We start from the raw sequence: 19652 nt of genomic DNA, 5'->3' as shown, positions 1-19652 counted from the left end.
TTTCATCAACAAAAGACAACTTGTCATACAACTGACATACAGAAATTGAAAAAGGAGTAATGGTGGTGAGGGGAAATTGTTAAAGCCCATATTTTTCAGAAGAGCTCTTAATGCTGATATTCTTCAAAATGCATTGACATAATAAGCTTAATGTTAAGAACAAGCACGGTTTCAAGAAAAATTGACACTCAAGACCTTGCAAGAATATGACCCATCTTTCTACTTTCAAATTACAAAGTTTGGAATACAAATGGTTGGTTTACAGAAGAATTGAGGACTGTAATGTAAGAAGCTAATACACCTTCAGAGACATTTACTCTTTGCTTCTCTCTGGTAGTAGCAAACGCTAGTTATGATGATGATCTTTATAATACGCAACACATCCCCTGAGATTATTAAGTTTCAGCTAGTATCTGCTAGGAGAGAGCCAAACCAGATGCAATTTACCCAACTGCCCAATCCATGCAGTAGCTAACTATATGTTAATAGACAAATTTATCTCTCTAAGGTATCCATTATACACAGAATATATTAAAAAAAAAAAAAAAACTAACAGCCACAAAAACAGAAAACCATATCAGCAGTATGTTTACTTTCTAAATATGCACTAATTACATATTTAGTTGTTACTAATATAATCAACTTTCAGTAACTTTGGATACAACTGACTTTAAGGCACTAGATTCTAATTACACTCATATAACAAAAAACAAAGCATTTAAAACAGAAGGAACATGATTTCTTACCAGTAATTAGCATCATTTTGCCCAGTTAAATCTAGAAATCAAATTAAGTTATAATTTTAGATTTTTAAATAGTTTGGCATGTCACTAAATATATTAAATCTCATCTCCAAAGACTGCATAATTCTACCAAAAATTAACACACTACAGTGAGACCGCTACGCACCAGTTTTATTTTTTCATAAAGAAAATAAAAAAAACCCTTTCTGAACAACAATATTACTATTCTCATTATATTTAAATGCCTTGTGCTCTGTCTTCTGCATCCTAGAATTTGTCTGATCCTTTTAAAGGGATGTAATTCTCTGCATGCTGAACAAAACATGCATTTTCTTTCTATAAGACTGACTATTTCAACATTACTACAGTCTTACAGAAATAAGGTCCTGACGCTAGGTATTTTGGTCTAAAGAGCATCTTTTGAATTACAGTTCCCAAGCACAGGTGAATCAGGCTTCTCCAGAATGCTTTCAACATCAATGTCTAAAGGGTTCCTCATGTTCCAACATGAAACCAAAAGCATTTATTATTTTTTCTGCAACTCAGTGCTAGCTGAACACTCTAAAAATAAGGCTAACAGATGTTCCTTGGGATCTAAATGGACATTAATGTCTTGAAAATTAACACAAATTGCTAATCTGGAAAAAATGGTGTAAAGATAAGTTGCAAGTCATAAAAAGCATATGAAAGCTTAGTGTTGCAAGTCAGACTCTAGGGGAAGGAGAGAAATCAAGATTAAAAACTACTAACGGTGCACATTTGTAAAGTGTTGCAATGCAAGCTAATAAATTCCTGAAAAAAGAGGGATAAACAGGTAGAGAAGAATGAGCCCTTCAAGGTTCTTCCCAGCATTCCAGAAGGTACCAGCAAGCAGAGCCCTTACATCTAACATGCTTCAGAATCAAAACTGACCAACGGCCAGAACAGTAAATTAACATCCAGTATGTTTTAAGACTGCGTTACACAGTTCTTACCGTTTTCTTTTTAAATTTTCCTTTTTTAAAATCATATCTATAACTCTTCACTTAATAAAAATATTCTTTCAAAAAAACAAACAAACAAAAAAACCTCTAATGATTCACAAGGATTCAAAGGAAAAAATGACTGATATTAGGTAGTCTGTCCCTGTACGTAAAAGAACTCACCATAATCAAGGATGGACCAGAACATCCATGCTCAGAAGTCACCTTTGGCAGCCAATACCCCATATGCAAGCAGAGAGCTAGGGGAAAGATCTTGCATTTCTGAAAATACTCAGAGGCAGAACGTGACTCACTTAGATTGCTTCTGTACAGGATTGGCTTTGCTATTCAATGTATTCCCAAGAACAATGAAAGATAGGATTAAGGGACTATTTATGTGATGGGGCAAGAGTCTGAAAATATTTGAAGTACAAAGTTTTTTTCTCTACCAGCAGATTATTCTACCTGAAACTGCCTACAAAGTTACCATTTTAGGACGACACTAGCTATTAAGCTGCCTGTTTACTGAGGGAATACTCCAAGGTATAGGCAAAGAATGGGTTCAGTTGTTGCCAGAAATCCAGAGTTAAGAAAATTTTAGACCTACAAAAGTAAACACGTTCATCAAGATGTCCCATCATTGGAGCACACTGATCCTCCACAAGGTGGCTGTATAGCATGACATCCTGTATTAAACAAACCAATAGAAACTCAGATGGTCCACAAGGTTCAGAGGACAATATTTTGATAACAGTGATCAGATCTCTAATGAATAAGCAGATATTAAACTTGTGAGGAATCTGAAGTTTATGAGAAGACAGCCTATAAATATACTAGAGCTTCAATATATTGCTCTAATATATTAGAGCAGTGGATGTTGTTTGCCTTGACTTTAGTCCGGTTTTTGACACTGTCTCCCATAACATCCCCAGAGACTAGCTGATACAGTGCGGGCTAGACAAGCAGTCAGTAAGGTGCACTGAAAACTGGCTGAACTGACAGGCTCAGAGGGTTGTGATCAGCAGCACAAAGTCCAGCTGGAGGCCAGGCACTACTGGCGTCCCCCAGGGGTCAATACTGCAGCCAACACTGTTCAGTCTCTTCATCAATGACCTACATGATGGGACCAAACGCACCCTCAGCAAGCTCGCAGATGACACAAAACTGGGAGGACAGGCTGATACACCAGGTGGTTGCGCTGCTATTCAGAGGGAACTCAGCAGGCTGGAGAAATGGGCAGAGAGGAACCTCATGAAGTTCAACAAGGGGAAGTGCAGGGTCCTGCACCTGGGGAGGAATAACCCCACGCACCAGTACACCCTGGGGGATGACCTGCTAGAAAGCAGCTCTGAGGAGAAGGACCTGGGAGTCCTGGTGGACAAGAAGGTGAACATGACTTAGTAACACACCCTCATGGCAAGCAAGGCCAACAGTATCCTGGGCCAGTAGAGTGAGGGAGGTGATCCTTCACCTCTACTCAGCACTGGTGAGGCCACATCCGGAGTGCTGCGTCCAGTTCTGGGTTCTCCAGCACACAACAGACATGGAGCTACTGGAGTGAGTCCAGCAAAAGGCCACAAAGATGATGAAGGGACTGGAGCATCTCTCATATGAGGAAAGGCTGAGGAGAGCTGGGATTGTTCAGGCTGGAGAAGAGAAGGCATGGGGGGGGGGGGAAGGGAGAAATCTTATCAGTACTATAAATATCTGATCAGAGGGTGTCAAGAGGATCGGGCCAGATTCTTCTTAGTGGTGCCCAGCGACAGGACGAGAGGCAATGGACACAAACAGAAATACAGGAAATCCCACTTGAACACAAGAAAACACTTCTGCACTGTGAGGGTGGTTGAACACTGGAACAGGTTGCCCAGAAAGGTGGTGGAGTCTCCATCTTTGGAGATATTCAAAACCCACTGGACACAGTCCCAGGCAAACTGCTCTAGCTGACCCTGCTTGAGCAGGGGGGTTGGACCAGATGATCTCCAGAGGCTCCTTTCAACTCCAACCATTCTGTGATTCAAAAAAATCTAAGCCGCTTATAAAAACAAATGTGATAGATCTTAAGAATCAATCCCACCTACTTCAATTGCGATAGAAAGTTTGGCATATGGGTCATCAGGTAAGATCTGAGGAGCCATAAGACTTCCTCTTCTCCTTCAAGGTAATATCACTACCACCAACTATTTTATGAACACTGATGGTGCTGTAAAGATTTAAATAATTAAGTCCCACTCTGAACTTTTCTGCAGATCAGACAGATCACTACACAGAACAATCACAAACTAGTCCCGAGTTTGAAGAAATGAAAATTCATCATCCTGGAATAAAAATAATGTGTTTATTTGCAGAGTAGCCTCAGGTCTGGAATATAATGAATGCTACAATTCTTCTCCAAATAGAAAAAAAATAGCATGAACAGAAATCTTTTCCCTTGATTGTTAATAAAACTTCTTCCCCTTTCCAAGACAAAGACATAAAACTATTTCTCTGCAAGAGAACCTTTTTTCATAGTTAGAAGCAGAACAGAGAAAAGTAGTACTAGATAGACTAGACACAGATAATAAACCCCAATATCTGACTTCCACTTTTGGAAAAGTCATAACTAGTGGAAAGGATGCTTTTGGACTGAATTGTGCAGACTCTCTTGCTATATCATGAAACTTACTGAAGGCAAATTCCCTGAAAGTTCATTCGCAGATTGTTCTTATAGACCACTCAGGCTAGCTAGAACCACAGAATGTATTCAGTTGTCTTGACTGAGGATGTGGACAGTAATGTTTGATAGCCACATGTACAATTCCAGAGAGCAACAGATGGTCTTGAATCTTCAAGACTATGGAATAATGTCAGTTCATTCAGTAGATAATACCATTCTTCAGCTGCAGTCCAGATCCATACAAGACTGAATACTTGTACATGTATTTTCACAAGAGCAAATTTAGACCAAGCTGCAGTTGCAAAGACATCCATTACCACCTGTACAGCAGCCTAGGCCACCTATTACTTCTCCTGAATTCTCCGAGATTTTTTTCTCCTGCTATGAAGATTATAGAATCATAGAACATCTGAGGTTGGCAGGGACCTCTGGAGATCATCTAGTCCAATCCCCTTACTCAAAGCAGGATCAGCTAGAGCAGGTTGCTCAGGGTATTAAGATGTAAGATATCACTATCTTATATCACTGACATTTGCCACACAGGGTAGCTGAGAAACACAGAAGTAAGATTTCCCTCCCCATGTACTACAGAATTTTTGAAAAGCCCTTGTCTCTGAGGTGAGGTTTCCAAAAAAGAGCATCCATGACAAACTCCATTGCTGATGTAAGTATTTGTGGTCATATTCTCAATCCTAATAAGACTGACTGAACATGGGATCACAATTGTAAGAGTTTGGTAATCACTGCCTTCTCACAATGTCTTTTTTTTCCTGATATTAAAGGAGAAAAAATAAAATCAGAGTCAGCTGAGCGTAAAAGAACTCAAACTTATTTGAGGGACTTGGTACTATCTCTCTAAACATTTATGCACACACATTCAGTGGCTAGCGGCTGAACAAAATTTAACAAGTTAAGCATTTCTTTTTTTTACTGAAAAGCTGACTCTGCATACTATTTTTACAAGAGCTGGTTCAAGTATTTCAACTGAAATTCACACACATGATCTAGTTGAAGTACTTGTTATTTTCCTATGGAGTTTTTGGAATTACTTGAAGGTGTGTGCCAAAATCACAGCAGAGGGTGCTGATGAGAACCTTTTGTGGAAAGTTTCTCAGCTACCACAATGGTTCTTCAAGAGTAATGCTACTTATCTGTTACATCTGATCTGGCAGACAAACTGTTTTGAGACACGATATCATCCTGAATATGCCTGAAGGCAAAAGATTCTGGATCCTCAAAACACAAACAGTAGTATGTTCTAGAAACATAGTTGACAAACTTGATTTTGGTAAGTCCTTAGTCATTCCCTTAGAGGTGGCAGTTAGGCACTGCTGGGCAAGCTGCTGTAATACAGTACTGGCATGAGCATTACCAGTAAAAGCAAGTACCTCAGTGTCTATTATTCTTCCAATTTGCCATAACCTGTCCATCTATTATGCTGTGCTGACACTAAACGACAGGCTTACTGCAAAATTAGACTCTCCCCACAAAGGACCCCTATGCTCCTTTGCTGTACACCTTCATTAGTCTACGAAGCTTGCTGGATGGCCTAACAAGGTTTCTCATAAAACACTGATTTTTATCATTTATGTGTTCAAACTAGCCACTCCCATGCTTACAAGTCATTACCATAGTCAACACAAAATGACTTTAGAGTTTCTCTTATCCTTCCACTAACTTTGGCTGCCTTACTTTGTGTAAAACAACAGTTAATTAGGGTCAACATGCAGACAATGACTCCAAAGGCCAGAAATTACAAAATTTGCTACAGAAATAGAAGACTGAGAACACCTCAATCCAATAAATATTTATTTCTTTGAACAGTCATCTCTGCTGAGAAAGAGCAAAGTTCAAATCATTGGTTTGAAAAAAACAGAGCAAGGACTTTAAGCTAGGTCTTGTGTATTCAAGGAAAATAGTCTAACACTGGATGATAGATAACGTATAAAGATAAAAACAGGAATTTTGGAGTGCAAGTAGGGAAAAACATTTTTCTCATTTTCTCCTTTTCTTGCAAAAAGGTATGACTTCAATAAATTGACATTTTCTGAATGTAACCTTTCTTTTGTATTTGCTATTGCAGAGCATAAATTCACATCTATTTTATAGCTTCCAACCTCTCATTTCTTAGATCTGCTCTTCATTTCCTTAGGTAAATAATTCCAACCTTTTCAATCTCTTGAAAACCTTATCATATCCTTTGTCTCAAACTCGCTACAATACTGTGATTTTTTGATCAATAGCAAACTTTGAATATTAGATAAGAATTCAGAAACTTGTATAGAACAGCACTGAATTCTCTATACCAAGCTGTAATCAGAGGTGATTAAAAAAAAGAAATAAATTGAGTAACTAGACACCTCAGCTGTCTGCAATGATGCCCATAGTCTCATTATATTACTACCGTTTATTTAGAATCTTAAGACATACAAACGGTGTCTTATTTTTTTACCTCCATAACAGTTTTGCAAATATTAACATTCAGTTTTACCTGTCACCCTTTTGTCCTTTCACATAGCTTACCTAGATTTTCTCTTATGACCTTCCCAGTATTTCTGAACTTGATTAAACAATTTTGAATCCTCAGTAAATGTTGCTACTTTACAAATCACTTTCTATAGATGATTAATATAAAATATTACACAGATCCTGATTTAAAATAAAACCTTACGCCTACTAGAACTTAACATTTATTTCTATTATTTCCTCACAAGGATTTTGTGACCTGTGGCAATATTTTACCTCTCACCCCATGGCTTCTTTATTCAATTGCCAGCTGTGAGGAGCCCTCTCATACATCTTTAAAAATTTAAATATGTAAATGATTAGAATTGCATGTGCTATGCTATTATTGCTATTAACGCTATTATTGCAATCAAAAACCCTCACAGATTAATGAGGCACAATTTTCCTTGCTGAAGCAGTAAATTACACTAGTACTACTAGTTAGTACTACTAAGTCTACCATTAGTCACTGTGTATTTCTGACTACAAGCAGTTGCAACTGTAAGAGGCTAGTATTATGTGTGTAGGTTTATTTTTTTAAGAGCACTCAGGCTCACGTCAACAATTTTTAGATCTGTTTCCTAGGCAAAGAGAATGTATGAGATCACTTGCAGAATATTTGACAAAAGTTCCTCTTTAAAAACTTTAAAATCTATCAACCAATTTCTACCAAATTTGCCTCAAGTACATCAAAGTTCTCCAAACCTGTGAAAACAAGAGGCCAAATAGAGAACAGAGACTCTATTAACACTCCCAGTAAACAAATGCAGCTTACCAGACAGCAGGAAAAAGAGGAAAGAAACAATACAAATGCTCTAGCTACAGGAAATTTTTAACAGAATTTAATACCTTTTATTAGCTGTCAAAAAAAAAGAAGGATTAAGAATTGATTCCTCTTTTCTAATAAGTTTTAAGTGTCCGGTAAGATACTCTTAATAAGCTACTTCTGAATGGATTCTCTGATGTCTAAAGATTAAATTCATGTTGCAACCATAGTATCTAATTAACACCCAGTCACTAGCAAGGCATAAACTCAAACTATGCATTATTTCTGCTATTTATTAAGTAATTTGTTAAAATGTAACTACATTTCCTATTTTCTACTTCTTTGTTATAATAAATGAACTTACACACACATCAAAGTAGCAAAAGTAAGCTAGCATTTCATTCAGCTTCCCCCCCCAAAATATAAGCTCCTATAACAATAAATCTATTTTTAGAAATGTATATATTTTTGATTATATTTTCTGTGTTTTAACTGATTTAAAAATCATTCAGAGGATTAAGAAACACAGTATTAAAGAATTTCTAATTACACTAATTTACTTTCCTGGAAGTCTAGAATTAATGTTGTGCTGCCTCTCTGATACATTCTTCATTCAACTTGTGTTAGGCACAATTAGATAAGTCAGAATTTAGAAATTTAAGTCTTGATCTTACGAGATGCAGCTTACAGCAACTGCGTAAGCACTTGAGTAGTTCAAGTAGGTTGCACAGAATGCTTCTGACCTCTAGGGAGGAGCTGCATAATTTTTTTTTTGTTTGCAAAGTCATTTGAAATAAGTATGATGGTCTAAGCAGTTGTTTTTCAGCCCTATCCCATATCTGTTTTCTTTTGAAACCAAGTCTTGTAAACATGAAACCTATAGGCTGTAATCTGTGTTAGACGACATCAAGATCCCTCCCAAATACTTAGAGCCAGATATACTGCAACACAGAACTCCTATTGCAATCTGGCGCCTTGGTATCTTTGAGAAACTGGGCCGCAGTCCCAAAAAAAACCCAAAACTGGAAAAGAAGTATTATCATCCTTGCAGCAGTCACAGGCTGTAAGGTGGTGGAAAAGACAGAGCATAAGTTATAAAAAGTGTTTCACTTTCCTAACTAAAATAGTACATTAAGTTGCATCAGATACGTATAAGGGTACAAAGTCCAATCCAAATGCAGTAACAGTAACCCAGTAAGACTTCCACCACAATACCTTTTCTCAGCAGCCAAAAAGCGTAGGAATAAATAAAAATAAAAATAAACTCATTTTCTTCCTAACTGGATGTTTCCCATGGACAACAGAGCCTCATATTTTCATTCAATCCTCTGCTTGATATGTATCTGAGAATTTTTTTTTCCAAACCGTAGATTTACAGATCTGGGTAGATGAGAAGTTAGTGCATATGCAAGTGGGCTGATAGCAGTTTAAGAATGCTACAAAAATTACAGGAAAAAAAAAAAAAAAACAACGGGATTTTCAGTAGCATCTTCTACAGGGAAGAAAAACCAGCAGAAAACACAGGGAATGAGATAAAGCACATCCATCACAGAAAGAGAGAAAAAGAGCTATAGAAGAGCTAATAAAGGAAAAGGACAGAACATATTAAGAACACAGGGAAACAGACTTCATTATCTATTACAGGGAAGAAAATAGTGAAATGAAGGAAATACATTAAATCTTAACTCAACATTTCACGTTCTATTTTTACCCCAGCTTTTTAAGGAAATTAGGCTTATGTAGGATGCGTTGTGTGGGGGGTTTTCCCCCATGCGTTCCCACATACCTTTGAACCTGTTGGCTGATTTCAATCAAATTTGACAGAAGGATAGCGGTCTCAAAGACAATTGCCAAAGAAAACATTAAGTTCATGAAATCAAGATGCTATGAGTGTCCTGGCTTAGGGAAAGGCTGCAGCATGCATTAAGATGTTAGATGATCCACAAAAGGAAGAGACAATAGATGTTCCAAGAAGGAAAAAAATATTCCATTAGCACGTGCAATCATTCCTGAGATTTAAAAAAAAAAAAAAAAAAAAAAAAGTAAGAAGCAGCCAAGGCTTCAGGCTTCCACTGCTCAAGGAACTACTCTTTTAAAATAGTTCTTATTTTTTCACCTGGGGGGAAAAGGAAGAAAGGTACCTGAAAGGTATTCACCACCAGGAGTAGTAACAAACAAGTGCCAAATGGCCCTTTTTATATGCAAAAGAACCGTATAAAGGAAAACAATTTTATCTCCCTTTGGAGAAATAAGAGTCAAAGTGACTGCAAGGAGAAACAGCAGTGAAATAGCTAGATGGAAAGAAAAGCCAGGAATCCCAAATCATCTTCCACCCACTACTTCAGGCTGTTTCATTCAGAACAGGTTTCATCCTCACCCAAAACATATGTTTTCTAGGCCCTGATTAAAACAGAACAACATACTTGCAGTGTATAAGAACCAATGAGAAGACTTTTTAAAAAGCTGTATCAATCTTTTAATTTGCTTGATATCAAGCAACCCTTTCCTAAATTCACAAATATCCAGTTAACAGTTGCTGTGTGTTAAAATATTATCTAGACACAAATGGCAAGCAGTAGTTCCTCAGTCTTTTCAATAGAAGGTAGATTTTAGGCAATCCATGTATAGTACCCGTCTATGCTTTTCTTCTTCCTAATTAAAGCACAGTCAAGTCAGTATTTCATACTAAGAAATTACATCTGAATGCTTGGTAAAAATTAATCTCGTCTACAGTTTAAGCAAATAGAGATTTTATTGAGTGAAACACTGCCTGACTTCTTCCATGCTTACTTATATAGTACCCTGACGGTAAGAAAAAGACAACTAATTCAAACCAGCAAGCGATTCCTATAGGCTGTACAATGACCGCATCTAGAACCTCAAATAATTAAATTTTACTCACAAGTAATCTAGGATATCTGGACACAAGACAGTTTAAGAAAACTATCAAGCTTTGTCAATTAAACACTGAGATTCAAGGATAACAAAGCAGAATCAAGACATTAATCATTCTCAACACAATTCTCAAAACAAAATATTGTAGACTGGTTGCACAAACAGATCTTGAACTATTTCACTTTTCAGGAAGCGCACCTTGCAACTTCAGACAACACCCAGAAGCTGCATGCCAAGAAAACAAGGAATGCAGTCATATGGAACCAGTTAACAATTACTGGCAACAAACAAATCGACCACAGTGAAAGATCCACTTTTGATATTAATAAGCTGTGATTCATGTGAAGTGTCATATAGCTTACCTTATTTACACATTCATCATCCATGTATTTTAAGATAACAAGGCAATTCATAATACCATCTGAAGTACTAGTCAAACATAGTATACTTCAGCTGGTGGAGATACAAACAAAAGAAAGGTCTCAATGTTGAAAACATGGGACTCTTACCTAAAACCCTTGCAAAGTCATTTTCATAATCCTGATTCTAATATACAAAGAGGTACACCTGTGTTTAATAAAAACAGTTCTAAATACAACACTTTGCTTCACCCCTATAATGCAATGAAGTTTTTTTTTTTTATTTCCCCCTAGGTTTTATTCTTTCAACATTTTTAAAAGAATTCAAGTTATTTCTTCTCAAGTTAAGGCATTTAGGTGTGCAATTACCAGAAAGGATAGTAAATGAAATTAAAGCATTTAACTTGTAGATGTCACTATGTGTTCACTGCAATTCTGAAAAAAAACATGCAACATGGAAGGAAATCATAGGTACCTGCAATATACTGCTTCAGGTGCAAGTACATGCAATGTAAATGCCTAACGTGAAAGTGGAAAGCCCTTTAGCATTCTCTGCTTTCCGTTTATTCAGTCCACAAGTGAAACGGGCAGAGAGAGAGGCGTTTTGCTGTCTGGAAAAGTTGGAAGCTGCACGCTTCCCGGGGTGGCCTTGGAAGCTCTCCTGCTACCAGCCAGCCGAGATCTCCAAGACAGCTGAACAATGGTAGCAGTGTTTCAGTGGGCAGATTTGCAGCGAATTTGATCGAATCTGCTCGTCTTCAAAAGGCAGATCGCACGCAGCCCCATCACATCCATCCCCACCTCTGCCCTCCGCAGCCCCAGTTACATAAATTAAGCGGCGGCAGCCAGCCCCGAGCACGCCTCTGGCTCAGACCCGCGCGACCCGCGCGCACCTGGCGGCGGGTGACGTCATCCATCTCCCCCCCCGCCCCGCGCGCCCCCTCACCCCCCCTCCGCCCCAACCGCCCACCCCAGCCCGGGGAAGGGGGCGGGGTGCCTTCCCCTGCCCTCCCGCCGCCTCACGGGGTCCGGCCGCAGGGCGCACGGTCTGGGCGGCCAGGCGGGCGCCAGGCTCCGCCACAACCGCGGCCCCCTCCTCCCCTAACCGCTGGGGGGAGGGGGGGGGAAGGGGGCTCCGGAGCCGCGGGCGCGGGGGGTCCCGCACCTGGCGCGGCTCCCTTTGTGGGGGCGGCACGCCTCGCAGCGCGGAGGGAAGGGGAGCGGGCGTGTGGGCTCCCGCCCCGTCGCGCAGGGCTCCCGCCTGCCCGGCCGCCCGCCCGCCCTTGCCCCGGGGGCTGAGGAGAAGGGGCGCGGGACACTTACTCGCAAGCCCGCGCGTCCCGGCTGCCGTGCGCGGCCGCCCCTCACACCTTCATGCCGCTCGCCGCCGCCCCTCCCTCCGCCTGCTCCTCGCGCTGCACCCGCGGCCGTCGGGCACTGGGACTTCAAACGGCTCCTGCCATTCCGCGCGCGCTGAGGCCGCTGGCTCCGCGCCGGGAGGGCGGGCGGCGGGGGGGAGAGGCGGCGGGGGCGCGTGCGGCTCCGGCGGCGGCGCGGAGCTCCCCCGAAGGCTTCACAATAGACACAGAACAGCGTGTGTGTGTGTGGGAGGAGGGGCTTCTCCCCCGGCGCGCCGAGGCGGGGAGGGAGGGCTGTTTACCCGGCCGCCGGCCCTGGCCTCCCCGCCCGCCTTTCGGGCCGGCCCATGCCCGCGCGGCGCCGCCGCCCCGCGCCCCGTGGCGGCGGGCAGGCAGGGAGGGGCGCCCCGAGCCCGCCCCGGGCGCCGCGCGTGCGGGTCCCCCCCCACCCCGCGAACGGCAGGTGGTACGGTCCGGCCCGCCAGCCCCCGTCTCTCCAACAAGGGGAGGGCGGGGCCCGGCATTGTGACGTGTTCCAAGCCGGCTCTTCGCAGCCAATCGGCGCGGGAGGGGCGGGGCCGAGCGGTCCGCCCCCGGGCTCCGGCCGGGGCCGAGGCGACCCCCGTGCCGCTCCAGGTACCCCCGGGGGGGAGATAGCCCGCCCCGCGGCTACGTCTCCTGAAAAGATGGTGAAAAACCTTCGCGCGGGAGAGGATGTGGTCGCCCGCGAACTGTTGCGCCCGCTCTGTTGAATGTTTTCTTCTGTCGTTACGCGAGGCGCAAGCAAGTGCAAGAAAACAAACAAAGTAAGGGGCTGTAGCCTCCTTTAAGGATGCTTCCGTGCGCACTTGAGGCAGCGGCTGGGTGCGCAGCGCAGCGCTGCCCAGGGGCAGCTGTGCTCTTCCAGGCTTCAGCTCTCACCCCCGTCACCGTTACCAGCGCGTTCCCTGGGAACCGCTGTGGGAAGCCCCCGCTCCCTCGTTTCCCCGGCTAGCGGGACGCTTTGAATCCCCGTGCCCGGGGGGGCGGGACGGCAGCGTCCACCGCCCCCGGGAGCGGCGGCTCCGCGGGGCGTGCGGCAGTTCGTAGTCCCGCCTGGGAGTCCTGAAAGGTTAAATACCACCAGCAAGGGCAGCGAGAGATGAAACCGCCCCTCGGACTGCCCGCGTGGCTCATAGAAAACCATAATTTATATTTTTAAAGCGTATTTGAGGTTTTCCTGATCTCCCTTTTGTCACGCAGCCCCACCCTCCCTTTCCGCCTGGGGGGGGGCAGAGGCGCTCGCCGCGGAGCTGCCAGGACCTGCGCGCTCCCGTCGTCCCCCGCGCCAAGATGTCGGCGGCGATCGCCGCGATCGCCTCCTACGGCGGTTCCGACTCGGAGCCGGACTCGGAGCCTGAGGCCGAGGCGGGCCCGGGCCGCGCCGCCGCCGCCGCCGTCGTCCTGGCCAGCCGCGACGCGGTGCTGCACCTCCGCGCGCCCCCCGCCGCCCCGCCCGCCCTGCCCGTCGACTCGGCCCCGGAAGTGGCCGTGAAGGTAGGCGCTGCCTCCCTGCCGGCCTCCGGCGCCGGGGAGTGCCCGGGCCGGGCCCCCGGCGTTGACCCCGGCCTGCTTCCGGCCGGGGGGGGGGACGCTGCCGTCCGCCTCGCCTCAGCCTGAGGGCCTGCAGCCCGCCGGCCGCGGCAAGGCGGCCCCCTCGGGAGGCCGCGGAGCGCAGGGTGGCGGGGGTGTCAGAGAGCCTGTCGGGGTATTATCATTATTATTATTGTTTTAAACTGTAGCGATTAAGCTTGTTAAAATGTATTACCTCTATCTGAAAGCCGTGCCTTGCTGGGAGTTCAACGGATATCCCTGTCTCTTGTTGCCCTGAGTTGAAGATGCACCGTTTTTCTGTGTAATTTGCCCAGGTGGTGGGGTGAAATCGATACCAACTTGATAGGCTTAGTGCAACTGAATCCTGCTCTGAAGAGCAGCAGTGAAAGCCGATCGCTATTTCTGTTTTCACTCTGATGTTGCGTGGGAAAACTTCGTCTTCTGAGCTCAGGACAGGATTGCATTGGCTCATCTTTGTGACCCTAAGAAGCAGGGGAAGGTGTTGAGTTGGTTTGGGGTTTTTTGTTTGTTTGTTTGTTTTAGTATAGACAACTTGTTTCCACTCAAAAGCATGTTATCTTATTGTAGAGAGTATTGGTGTAATATCATGCTGCTTCCTACTGTCCTAAAATGCTTCTTACTTTGTGTCAAGTAGGTGCATGGAATTCTTCATTTTGTCGTCCTCAGCTAATACATATACTATCACAGATGATCATATTTGCCTGTGCATGTTATTGCACTTATTATATGTGCATTTTGTTATCCCTTGAGGTCTAGAGGTGTGTAACTTCTTGATTTGCAGCCTCTGGCAGACTGTCTTGTACAAACTTTGAAAGGAACGGTAATTAATACCTGTAATGTTTTTTGAATGTGAATGATAAGTGTTGTCTGTGCTCTTTGCTCTTCTAAGGCTGTGGCAACAGGTTTCCCCTTTGCCATGCCAGCACAAATGTTTATACAGTTACTTGGTGAATGACATCAGGAAATTGATGTGGATGAAAAAAAAATCTTTTCAGTTATTTTTCTTTTGGATCAGTTCCTCAACCTGGTTCACAATGTATCTGCACCAATGCACAGTTAAGTGCCCGTTGCAGCAGTGTGAACAAGAAGCTGGGGAGTTAGTTGTGTCAATAGTACATCCCATTCAAAGTTGTTTGCCCAACTGTGCTTTGAAAGGGGGTGTCCACCAACACCTCTAGGACAGTCTCTGTGGCAGGCATTCTGCTAACTGAAATGTTTTATTAAAATCTTGTCTTTCTTTTTTGTTTGAAATCATAGATGAGATGCATATAACTAAAAAATCGATGACTTCAAGCTAAGGCTTACTAAATGCACAGTGTACTGGAGCTTCTTCTAGCAGCACAGTCTCCTTTGAGGAGAAACAGATCGTTTCTCAGAAAAGCCTTTTTTCCGGACTTGTGCTGTTCAAGAAAGGATTACTGGTCTCAAGCTGATGGACAACATGACCTCAACGCCTCCCATGTCTAAAAATGAGAGTGTCCCACCAAAAAGCATGGAAACTTGTTGGTCATTCCCTTAGGAATTTTCCTAATTCTTCAGAATTAGAATTTAGCCCTAACTGAACAAACGTAAAAGAAATGATGCTTAAGGAATTCTCTCAGTGCTGCATTGGAAAAACAGCAAGTTGAGTGAGGAGGAAAGCAGAGTTACAGTTCATTAGTATCACTTTTCACTTGTGCAAATGTTGTTTCGACATGAATAAGGATTGAGTACACTTAAATGCATGGATATATATTACACAAGGGACCAGGAATGGAAATAAGGGAGGAGAAGAGGCCATCCTGTAAAAGAAAGGATGGCGATAAGAGGGGAGGCTAGGAGGGTTAGTCATACAGTATGAATGGCAGCTGCACACTTGTGTGTGGCTTTTTGGCAGTTAAGAATGTAACTCTTGAGTAATTGGTGCTCTGCTTTCTAATTCTAATCATTGTACCTGTTTCTGGTTAGTTATCAGTTTCAGCCTGTTTACTTGCACAGACTTTAGACTTGGATGTACTTTAAGAGAAATAGGTTCCTAACTCTATTAGCAAGGCTTAATTATTACCACACTCAGCCACAGCATTTGTTTTTTGGTGTTAGTTAAATGTACTTATCATATATAGCCCTCAGATGCTACTCCAAGATGTAGTTCTTTATTCTGCAAAAATCAGCTGTTCTTGTCTCTACATCATTCTTGTCTCTACATCGTAAATATAATTGAAAACTATACTAATGAGTTGTAACTGTGTTTAAAAGTTTGAGAGGATGGCTTTAGTTACACCCTTTTTGTTTTACAAGTCTGCGTGTTACAATTTGCCTACTGCTGATCTTGATGTTAAATTTACTCATAGAAAATAAGATTGAGTTATAATTATTGGTTATTTCCATCCAGTAATACTTTTCTTTTAACTAACTTTAAATAGGAAAACTGAATTAAATGAAAGTGTAGATTGCTGCTGCTATCCCTCAGCTCCCGTAAAGTGCTGAAAAAATGGCAGTGTCTTAAGGAAGACAGCAGAGGAAGAAAGTGTGCAGTTCTGGTCCCCTCATCTTAAAAGGGGTATATCAGGACTGCAGAAAGTTCAGAGAAGGACAGCAGCGTTGATCAGAGGTACCATGTCTGTTTGAGGAATTATCGAGCAGGCCAAAATTGGAATAGAGGTGACTGAGGTGGAAATTATGATGGAGATCTACAAAATCATTAAGTGGCATAGAGAGAGAGGTTTGAATACTCACTGCCTCTTCCAGTACAAGAACTATGGGCTAACTAGTAGGAGCTCGATTCAAAACAAACAAAAGGATGAAGTTCTTTATGAATATTCCTATTCATGAAACATAGGCTATTCCTATGCCAAGGAACGTTGTATATGTGAGAAGTTTACATTGCTATAAGAGTCTGGACAAATATTTGGAAAAGATCCATTGGAGGGAAGGGGTGCCAGCAAATACACATTTCTTCAAGCTCAGGAAGTCTGAACTGAAGATAGTTGGAGATTGGGAGAGTGCAGAGAGAGAAGTATCTTCTACGCTTATCTTGTTCTTATTCTCCCTTAGACGTTGGGATGTCTTAAGGCTGCCGTTTTCTTTTCTTTGGAGAGCGGATAGGTGCCTGTCTAGTTAATCAAGTTATGTTTGTCAAGGCTAAATTAGGTTGTCCTGTTTTTCTTCACAGGTTGTGTTTTCTTGGACCTTTGATCCTTCTTGATTTTTCTCTTCTGCACCCTTTTCAGTGGCTTATATCTTACCTGATACATGGTGCCAATATGGCCACTGTATTTCAGTTGAGCTCTTCTTAACAATGCTGAGGAAAGCGGAGAGAAGATATGTAGAGCTGAAGTTTGCAGAATAGTTTATTATGTCTTTCAATACAGTCATATTCAGTAAAACATTACTTTCTGAAAACTTTCTTCTCTTTCAGGTTATATGGAGTTTATATCTTCAAGTGTCCCCTTTAATAATATTGTAACCTGCCAGAAAGCACATATTTGTACCATGTCTGAGTTGCAGCAAACACAAGCTGCCTCTGCCAGTTCCACGGCTGAAGCTTTTACCTGATGATTTCCACTGTGTGCAGAGGAGGGGGCTTGTGATTGCTGATGAGAAGTTTGTTCTTCTCACAAGAAAGAAAGCCCCAATGCAGATAGCTCACCTTTTTCTAAAATGGGTGGTGGACTAGGTTAATGATGGCTGGTCTTGATGGTATACATTTTTGTTTCTGTTACTGCCAGTCTCATAATGGTGTTCAAACCAACATTTATCATATGTTGACCAAAAGTCAGGAATTGGGACATGTTCAAATTGTTGGTAGATAGCTAAAAGCAAAGTGGCATAGTGAAAAGATAACCTCGATGTGTTTCAGCAGCATGTTTAACAGATCATCATTCGATGCACAAATATGTGAACTCATGAGTAAGGCTGGAGGTCTTGGGCAGTGTAGCTCTGCTAAACATAACATGCGCTGCAATTTCAGGGCTCAGTGGTTTTCACATAGAAGGAGTGTGCTTGTGGTGGTCGAGGAGTGAACATATTGTGCGACTTCCACGTGACTCAGCACTGTTCCATGGATGCTGAAGTAGAACCAGAATTGCTGTAATCATCCTGTAGAGGAGCGACTTTCAGGGCACAATCTGTTTCCCTGCTCAATTGCCGAATGGCAGATAATAGGACTTAACAGGGAGAAAAGAGGAGGAAGAATAGAACTGCAAAATTCTTGGCATTTTTGCAAAATTAGATATCTGTCTTTTTCAATTTAAAGTACAGGGGGAAAAAAACCTGTGTCATAATTTCAAGTAATCTGATAGCTGTTTAAATTTCACTGACAATTGATCGGATAAATGTTGCCATATTGTCCTTGACACTGATTTTTACTTTTCAAAATTACAAGGCTGGTTGATAAGATGTGAAGCCTAGCCTGAAGAGTAGGCAGTATGATACAACTTGAAAAAGTTGTCCATGGAAAATGTCCTTAGGTCATGGAGCTGTGAAAGAAAATATAAGTGTATAGGTAATACAGGTTGGGAAGTGGTTTCGGTATGCTCCTGTTGTAGTGGGAGGTGGGGAGGGGGAGCGAGATGGTCCGTTTCTGTTGCTGAATGACTGGATTAGGCCTGCTGTGCTGTTCCCAGGCAAGTTCATAGTGTGTGAAAGTCAGGGCTGTGAACGTACCAATAGCTGTTGTCATCCTGGCCTAGTGAATCGGAAAGGTTGTGTGATGAGAGAAATGAGGTCAATCAGAGTTGGCAGCACTGAGGGCTCAAGCAAGAGCAGTGCTATGTCTGGACCTGCCTGTTAAAATAATTGCTATACAGTGAGAATAAAGCTTTCTAGTTGAGCTTACAATTCTTCTAAGACAGTATGTTAAAAACAATTGATAGGATTGCTCATGTCATTGGCTTTTGCAAAAAAAAAACAAACAAAAAAAACACCTTTTTTGAGGCAGTTTTAACTGAACATAATCGGGTAATAAGCCAAAGATCTTTATTCTATACATAGGTACTGATGGGTTTTTGTTTTTTGTTTTTTCTTCCTGTGTTCTAGAAAATCGGGTTTTAAAGCCCTTTAAGTCTTGCATACCTACACAAATTTGTTTATAATTGACCTGCTGTTGAATTAGTAAAAAAGAGCTTCTGGGCATGGCATGCCAGAGAATAGCCAACAATGTTAAATAAGTATAGAACATGCCATTTTGCTCTTTCAAGATACTACAATACAAAAGATGAACGAGTTTGAGGTAATTTTTTATTAAAGATGTGTCTACTAAAATTTGATCCTCTGTTGTAACCCTTCCTTCTGTGGATTGCAGTTGCATTTGAAAGTTTCCCCTTGTCTGTAAGCATTAAACACTCTGATGCTAGGTAACTTTTTCAGTATAGTTATTCGGAATTGTATCAATATATAAGCACATTATAAATTCCTTTTGAAAAAGCATTTATTTTGGAATAAGAGCACAGGTAGCAACACCAGTATAATGCAGCAAAATAACATTCTCCTTTGTGTAACTGAGCCCTTAACTTGAAAATGTAGTGTCAATGTAGGATCAATGTGCATGAGCCTTTGTAGAGCTCCTTGAAACCAGGTTGTTCTGAGCACTGCCGCCGAATCAGCCATTTCTTTCTCATCTTGTCTGTCTTCTGCTTCAGCTGCGTGTGACCTTCTGAGTTTTTCTCATTGAGTCATTTTAGAAGTTACTCTTTTGGTTAGCCCCGCTTTCCTGTACCTTCAACTATCAAATTAAATTTTTGTCATGACAGGCTTGGAAATGCATTTAAAAACTGTAACTGAATTATATTTATACCTTTTGGTAAAGACTTAGAGA

At 42.2% G+C, this 19652-nt stretch overlaps 2 protein-coding genes across 6 annotated transcripts in view; one reads left to right on the top strand and one right to left on the bottom strand.

Moving 5' to 3' along the window:
* Window positions 1-12371, bottom strand: part of WASF1 (WASP family member 1) — a 103313-nt gene extending 90942 nt beyond the window's left edge. For both annotated transcript variants that reach the window (XM_067293868.1, XM_067293869.1), the window contains exon 1: window positions 12210-12371. The gene's annotated coding sequence lies outside the window, so the exon portion shown is untranslated. The remainder of the gene's footprint in view (window positions 1-12209) is intronic.
* A 478-nt stretch (window positions 12372-12849) lies between these two features.
* CDC40 (cell division cycle 40) overlaps window positions 12850-19652 on the top strand; it is a 39172-nt gene continuing 32369 nt past the window's right edge. For 2 of the 4 annotated variants that reach the window (XM_067293866.1, XM_067293865.1), the window contains exon 1: window positions 12850-13050. In XM_067293866.1, the coding sequence (XP_067149967.1) occupies window positions 12997-13050 (54 nt within the window). In that variant the 5' untranslated portion in view covers window positions 12850-12996. Of the gene's footprint in view, window positions 13051-13561; window positions 13781-19015; window positions 19068-19652 lie in introns of those variants that run through there. The other 2 variants (XM_067293863.1, XM_013948989.2) reach the window with 2 other exon arrangements.

The sequence above is a fragment of the Apteryx mantelli genome, chromosome 3 (assembly GCF_036417845.1).
Source record: "Apteryx mantelli isolate bAptMan1 chromosome 3, bAptMan1.hap1, whole genome shotgun sequence".
NCBI lineage: Eukaryota > Metazoa > Chordata > Aves > Apterygiformes > Apterygidae > Apteryx > Apteryx mantelli.
This window is presented reverse-complemented; position numbering and strand designations above follow the sequence as displayed.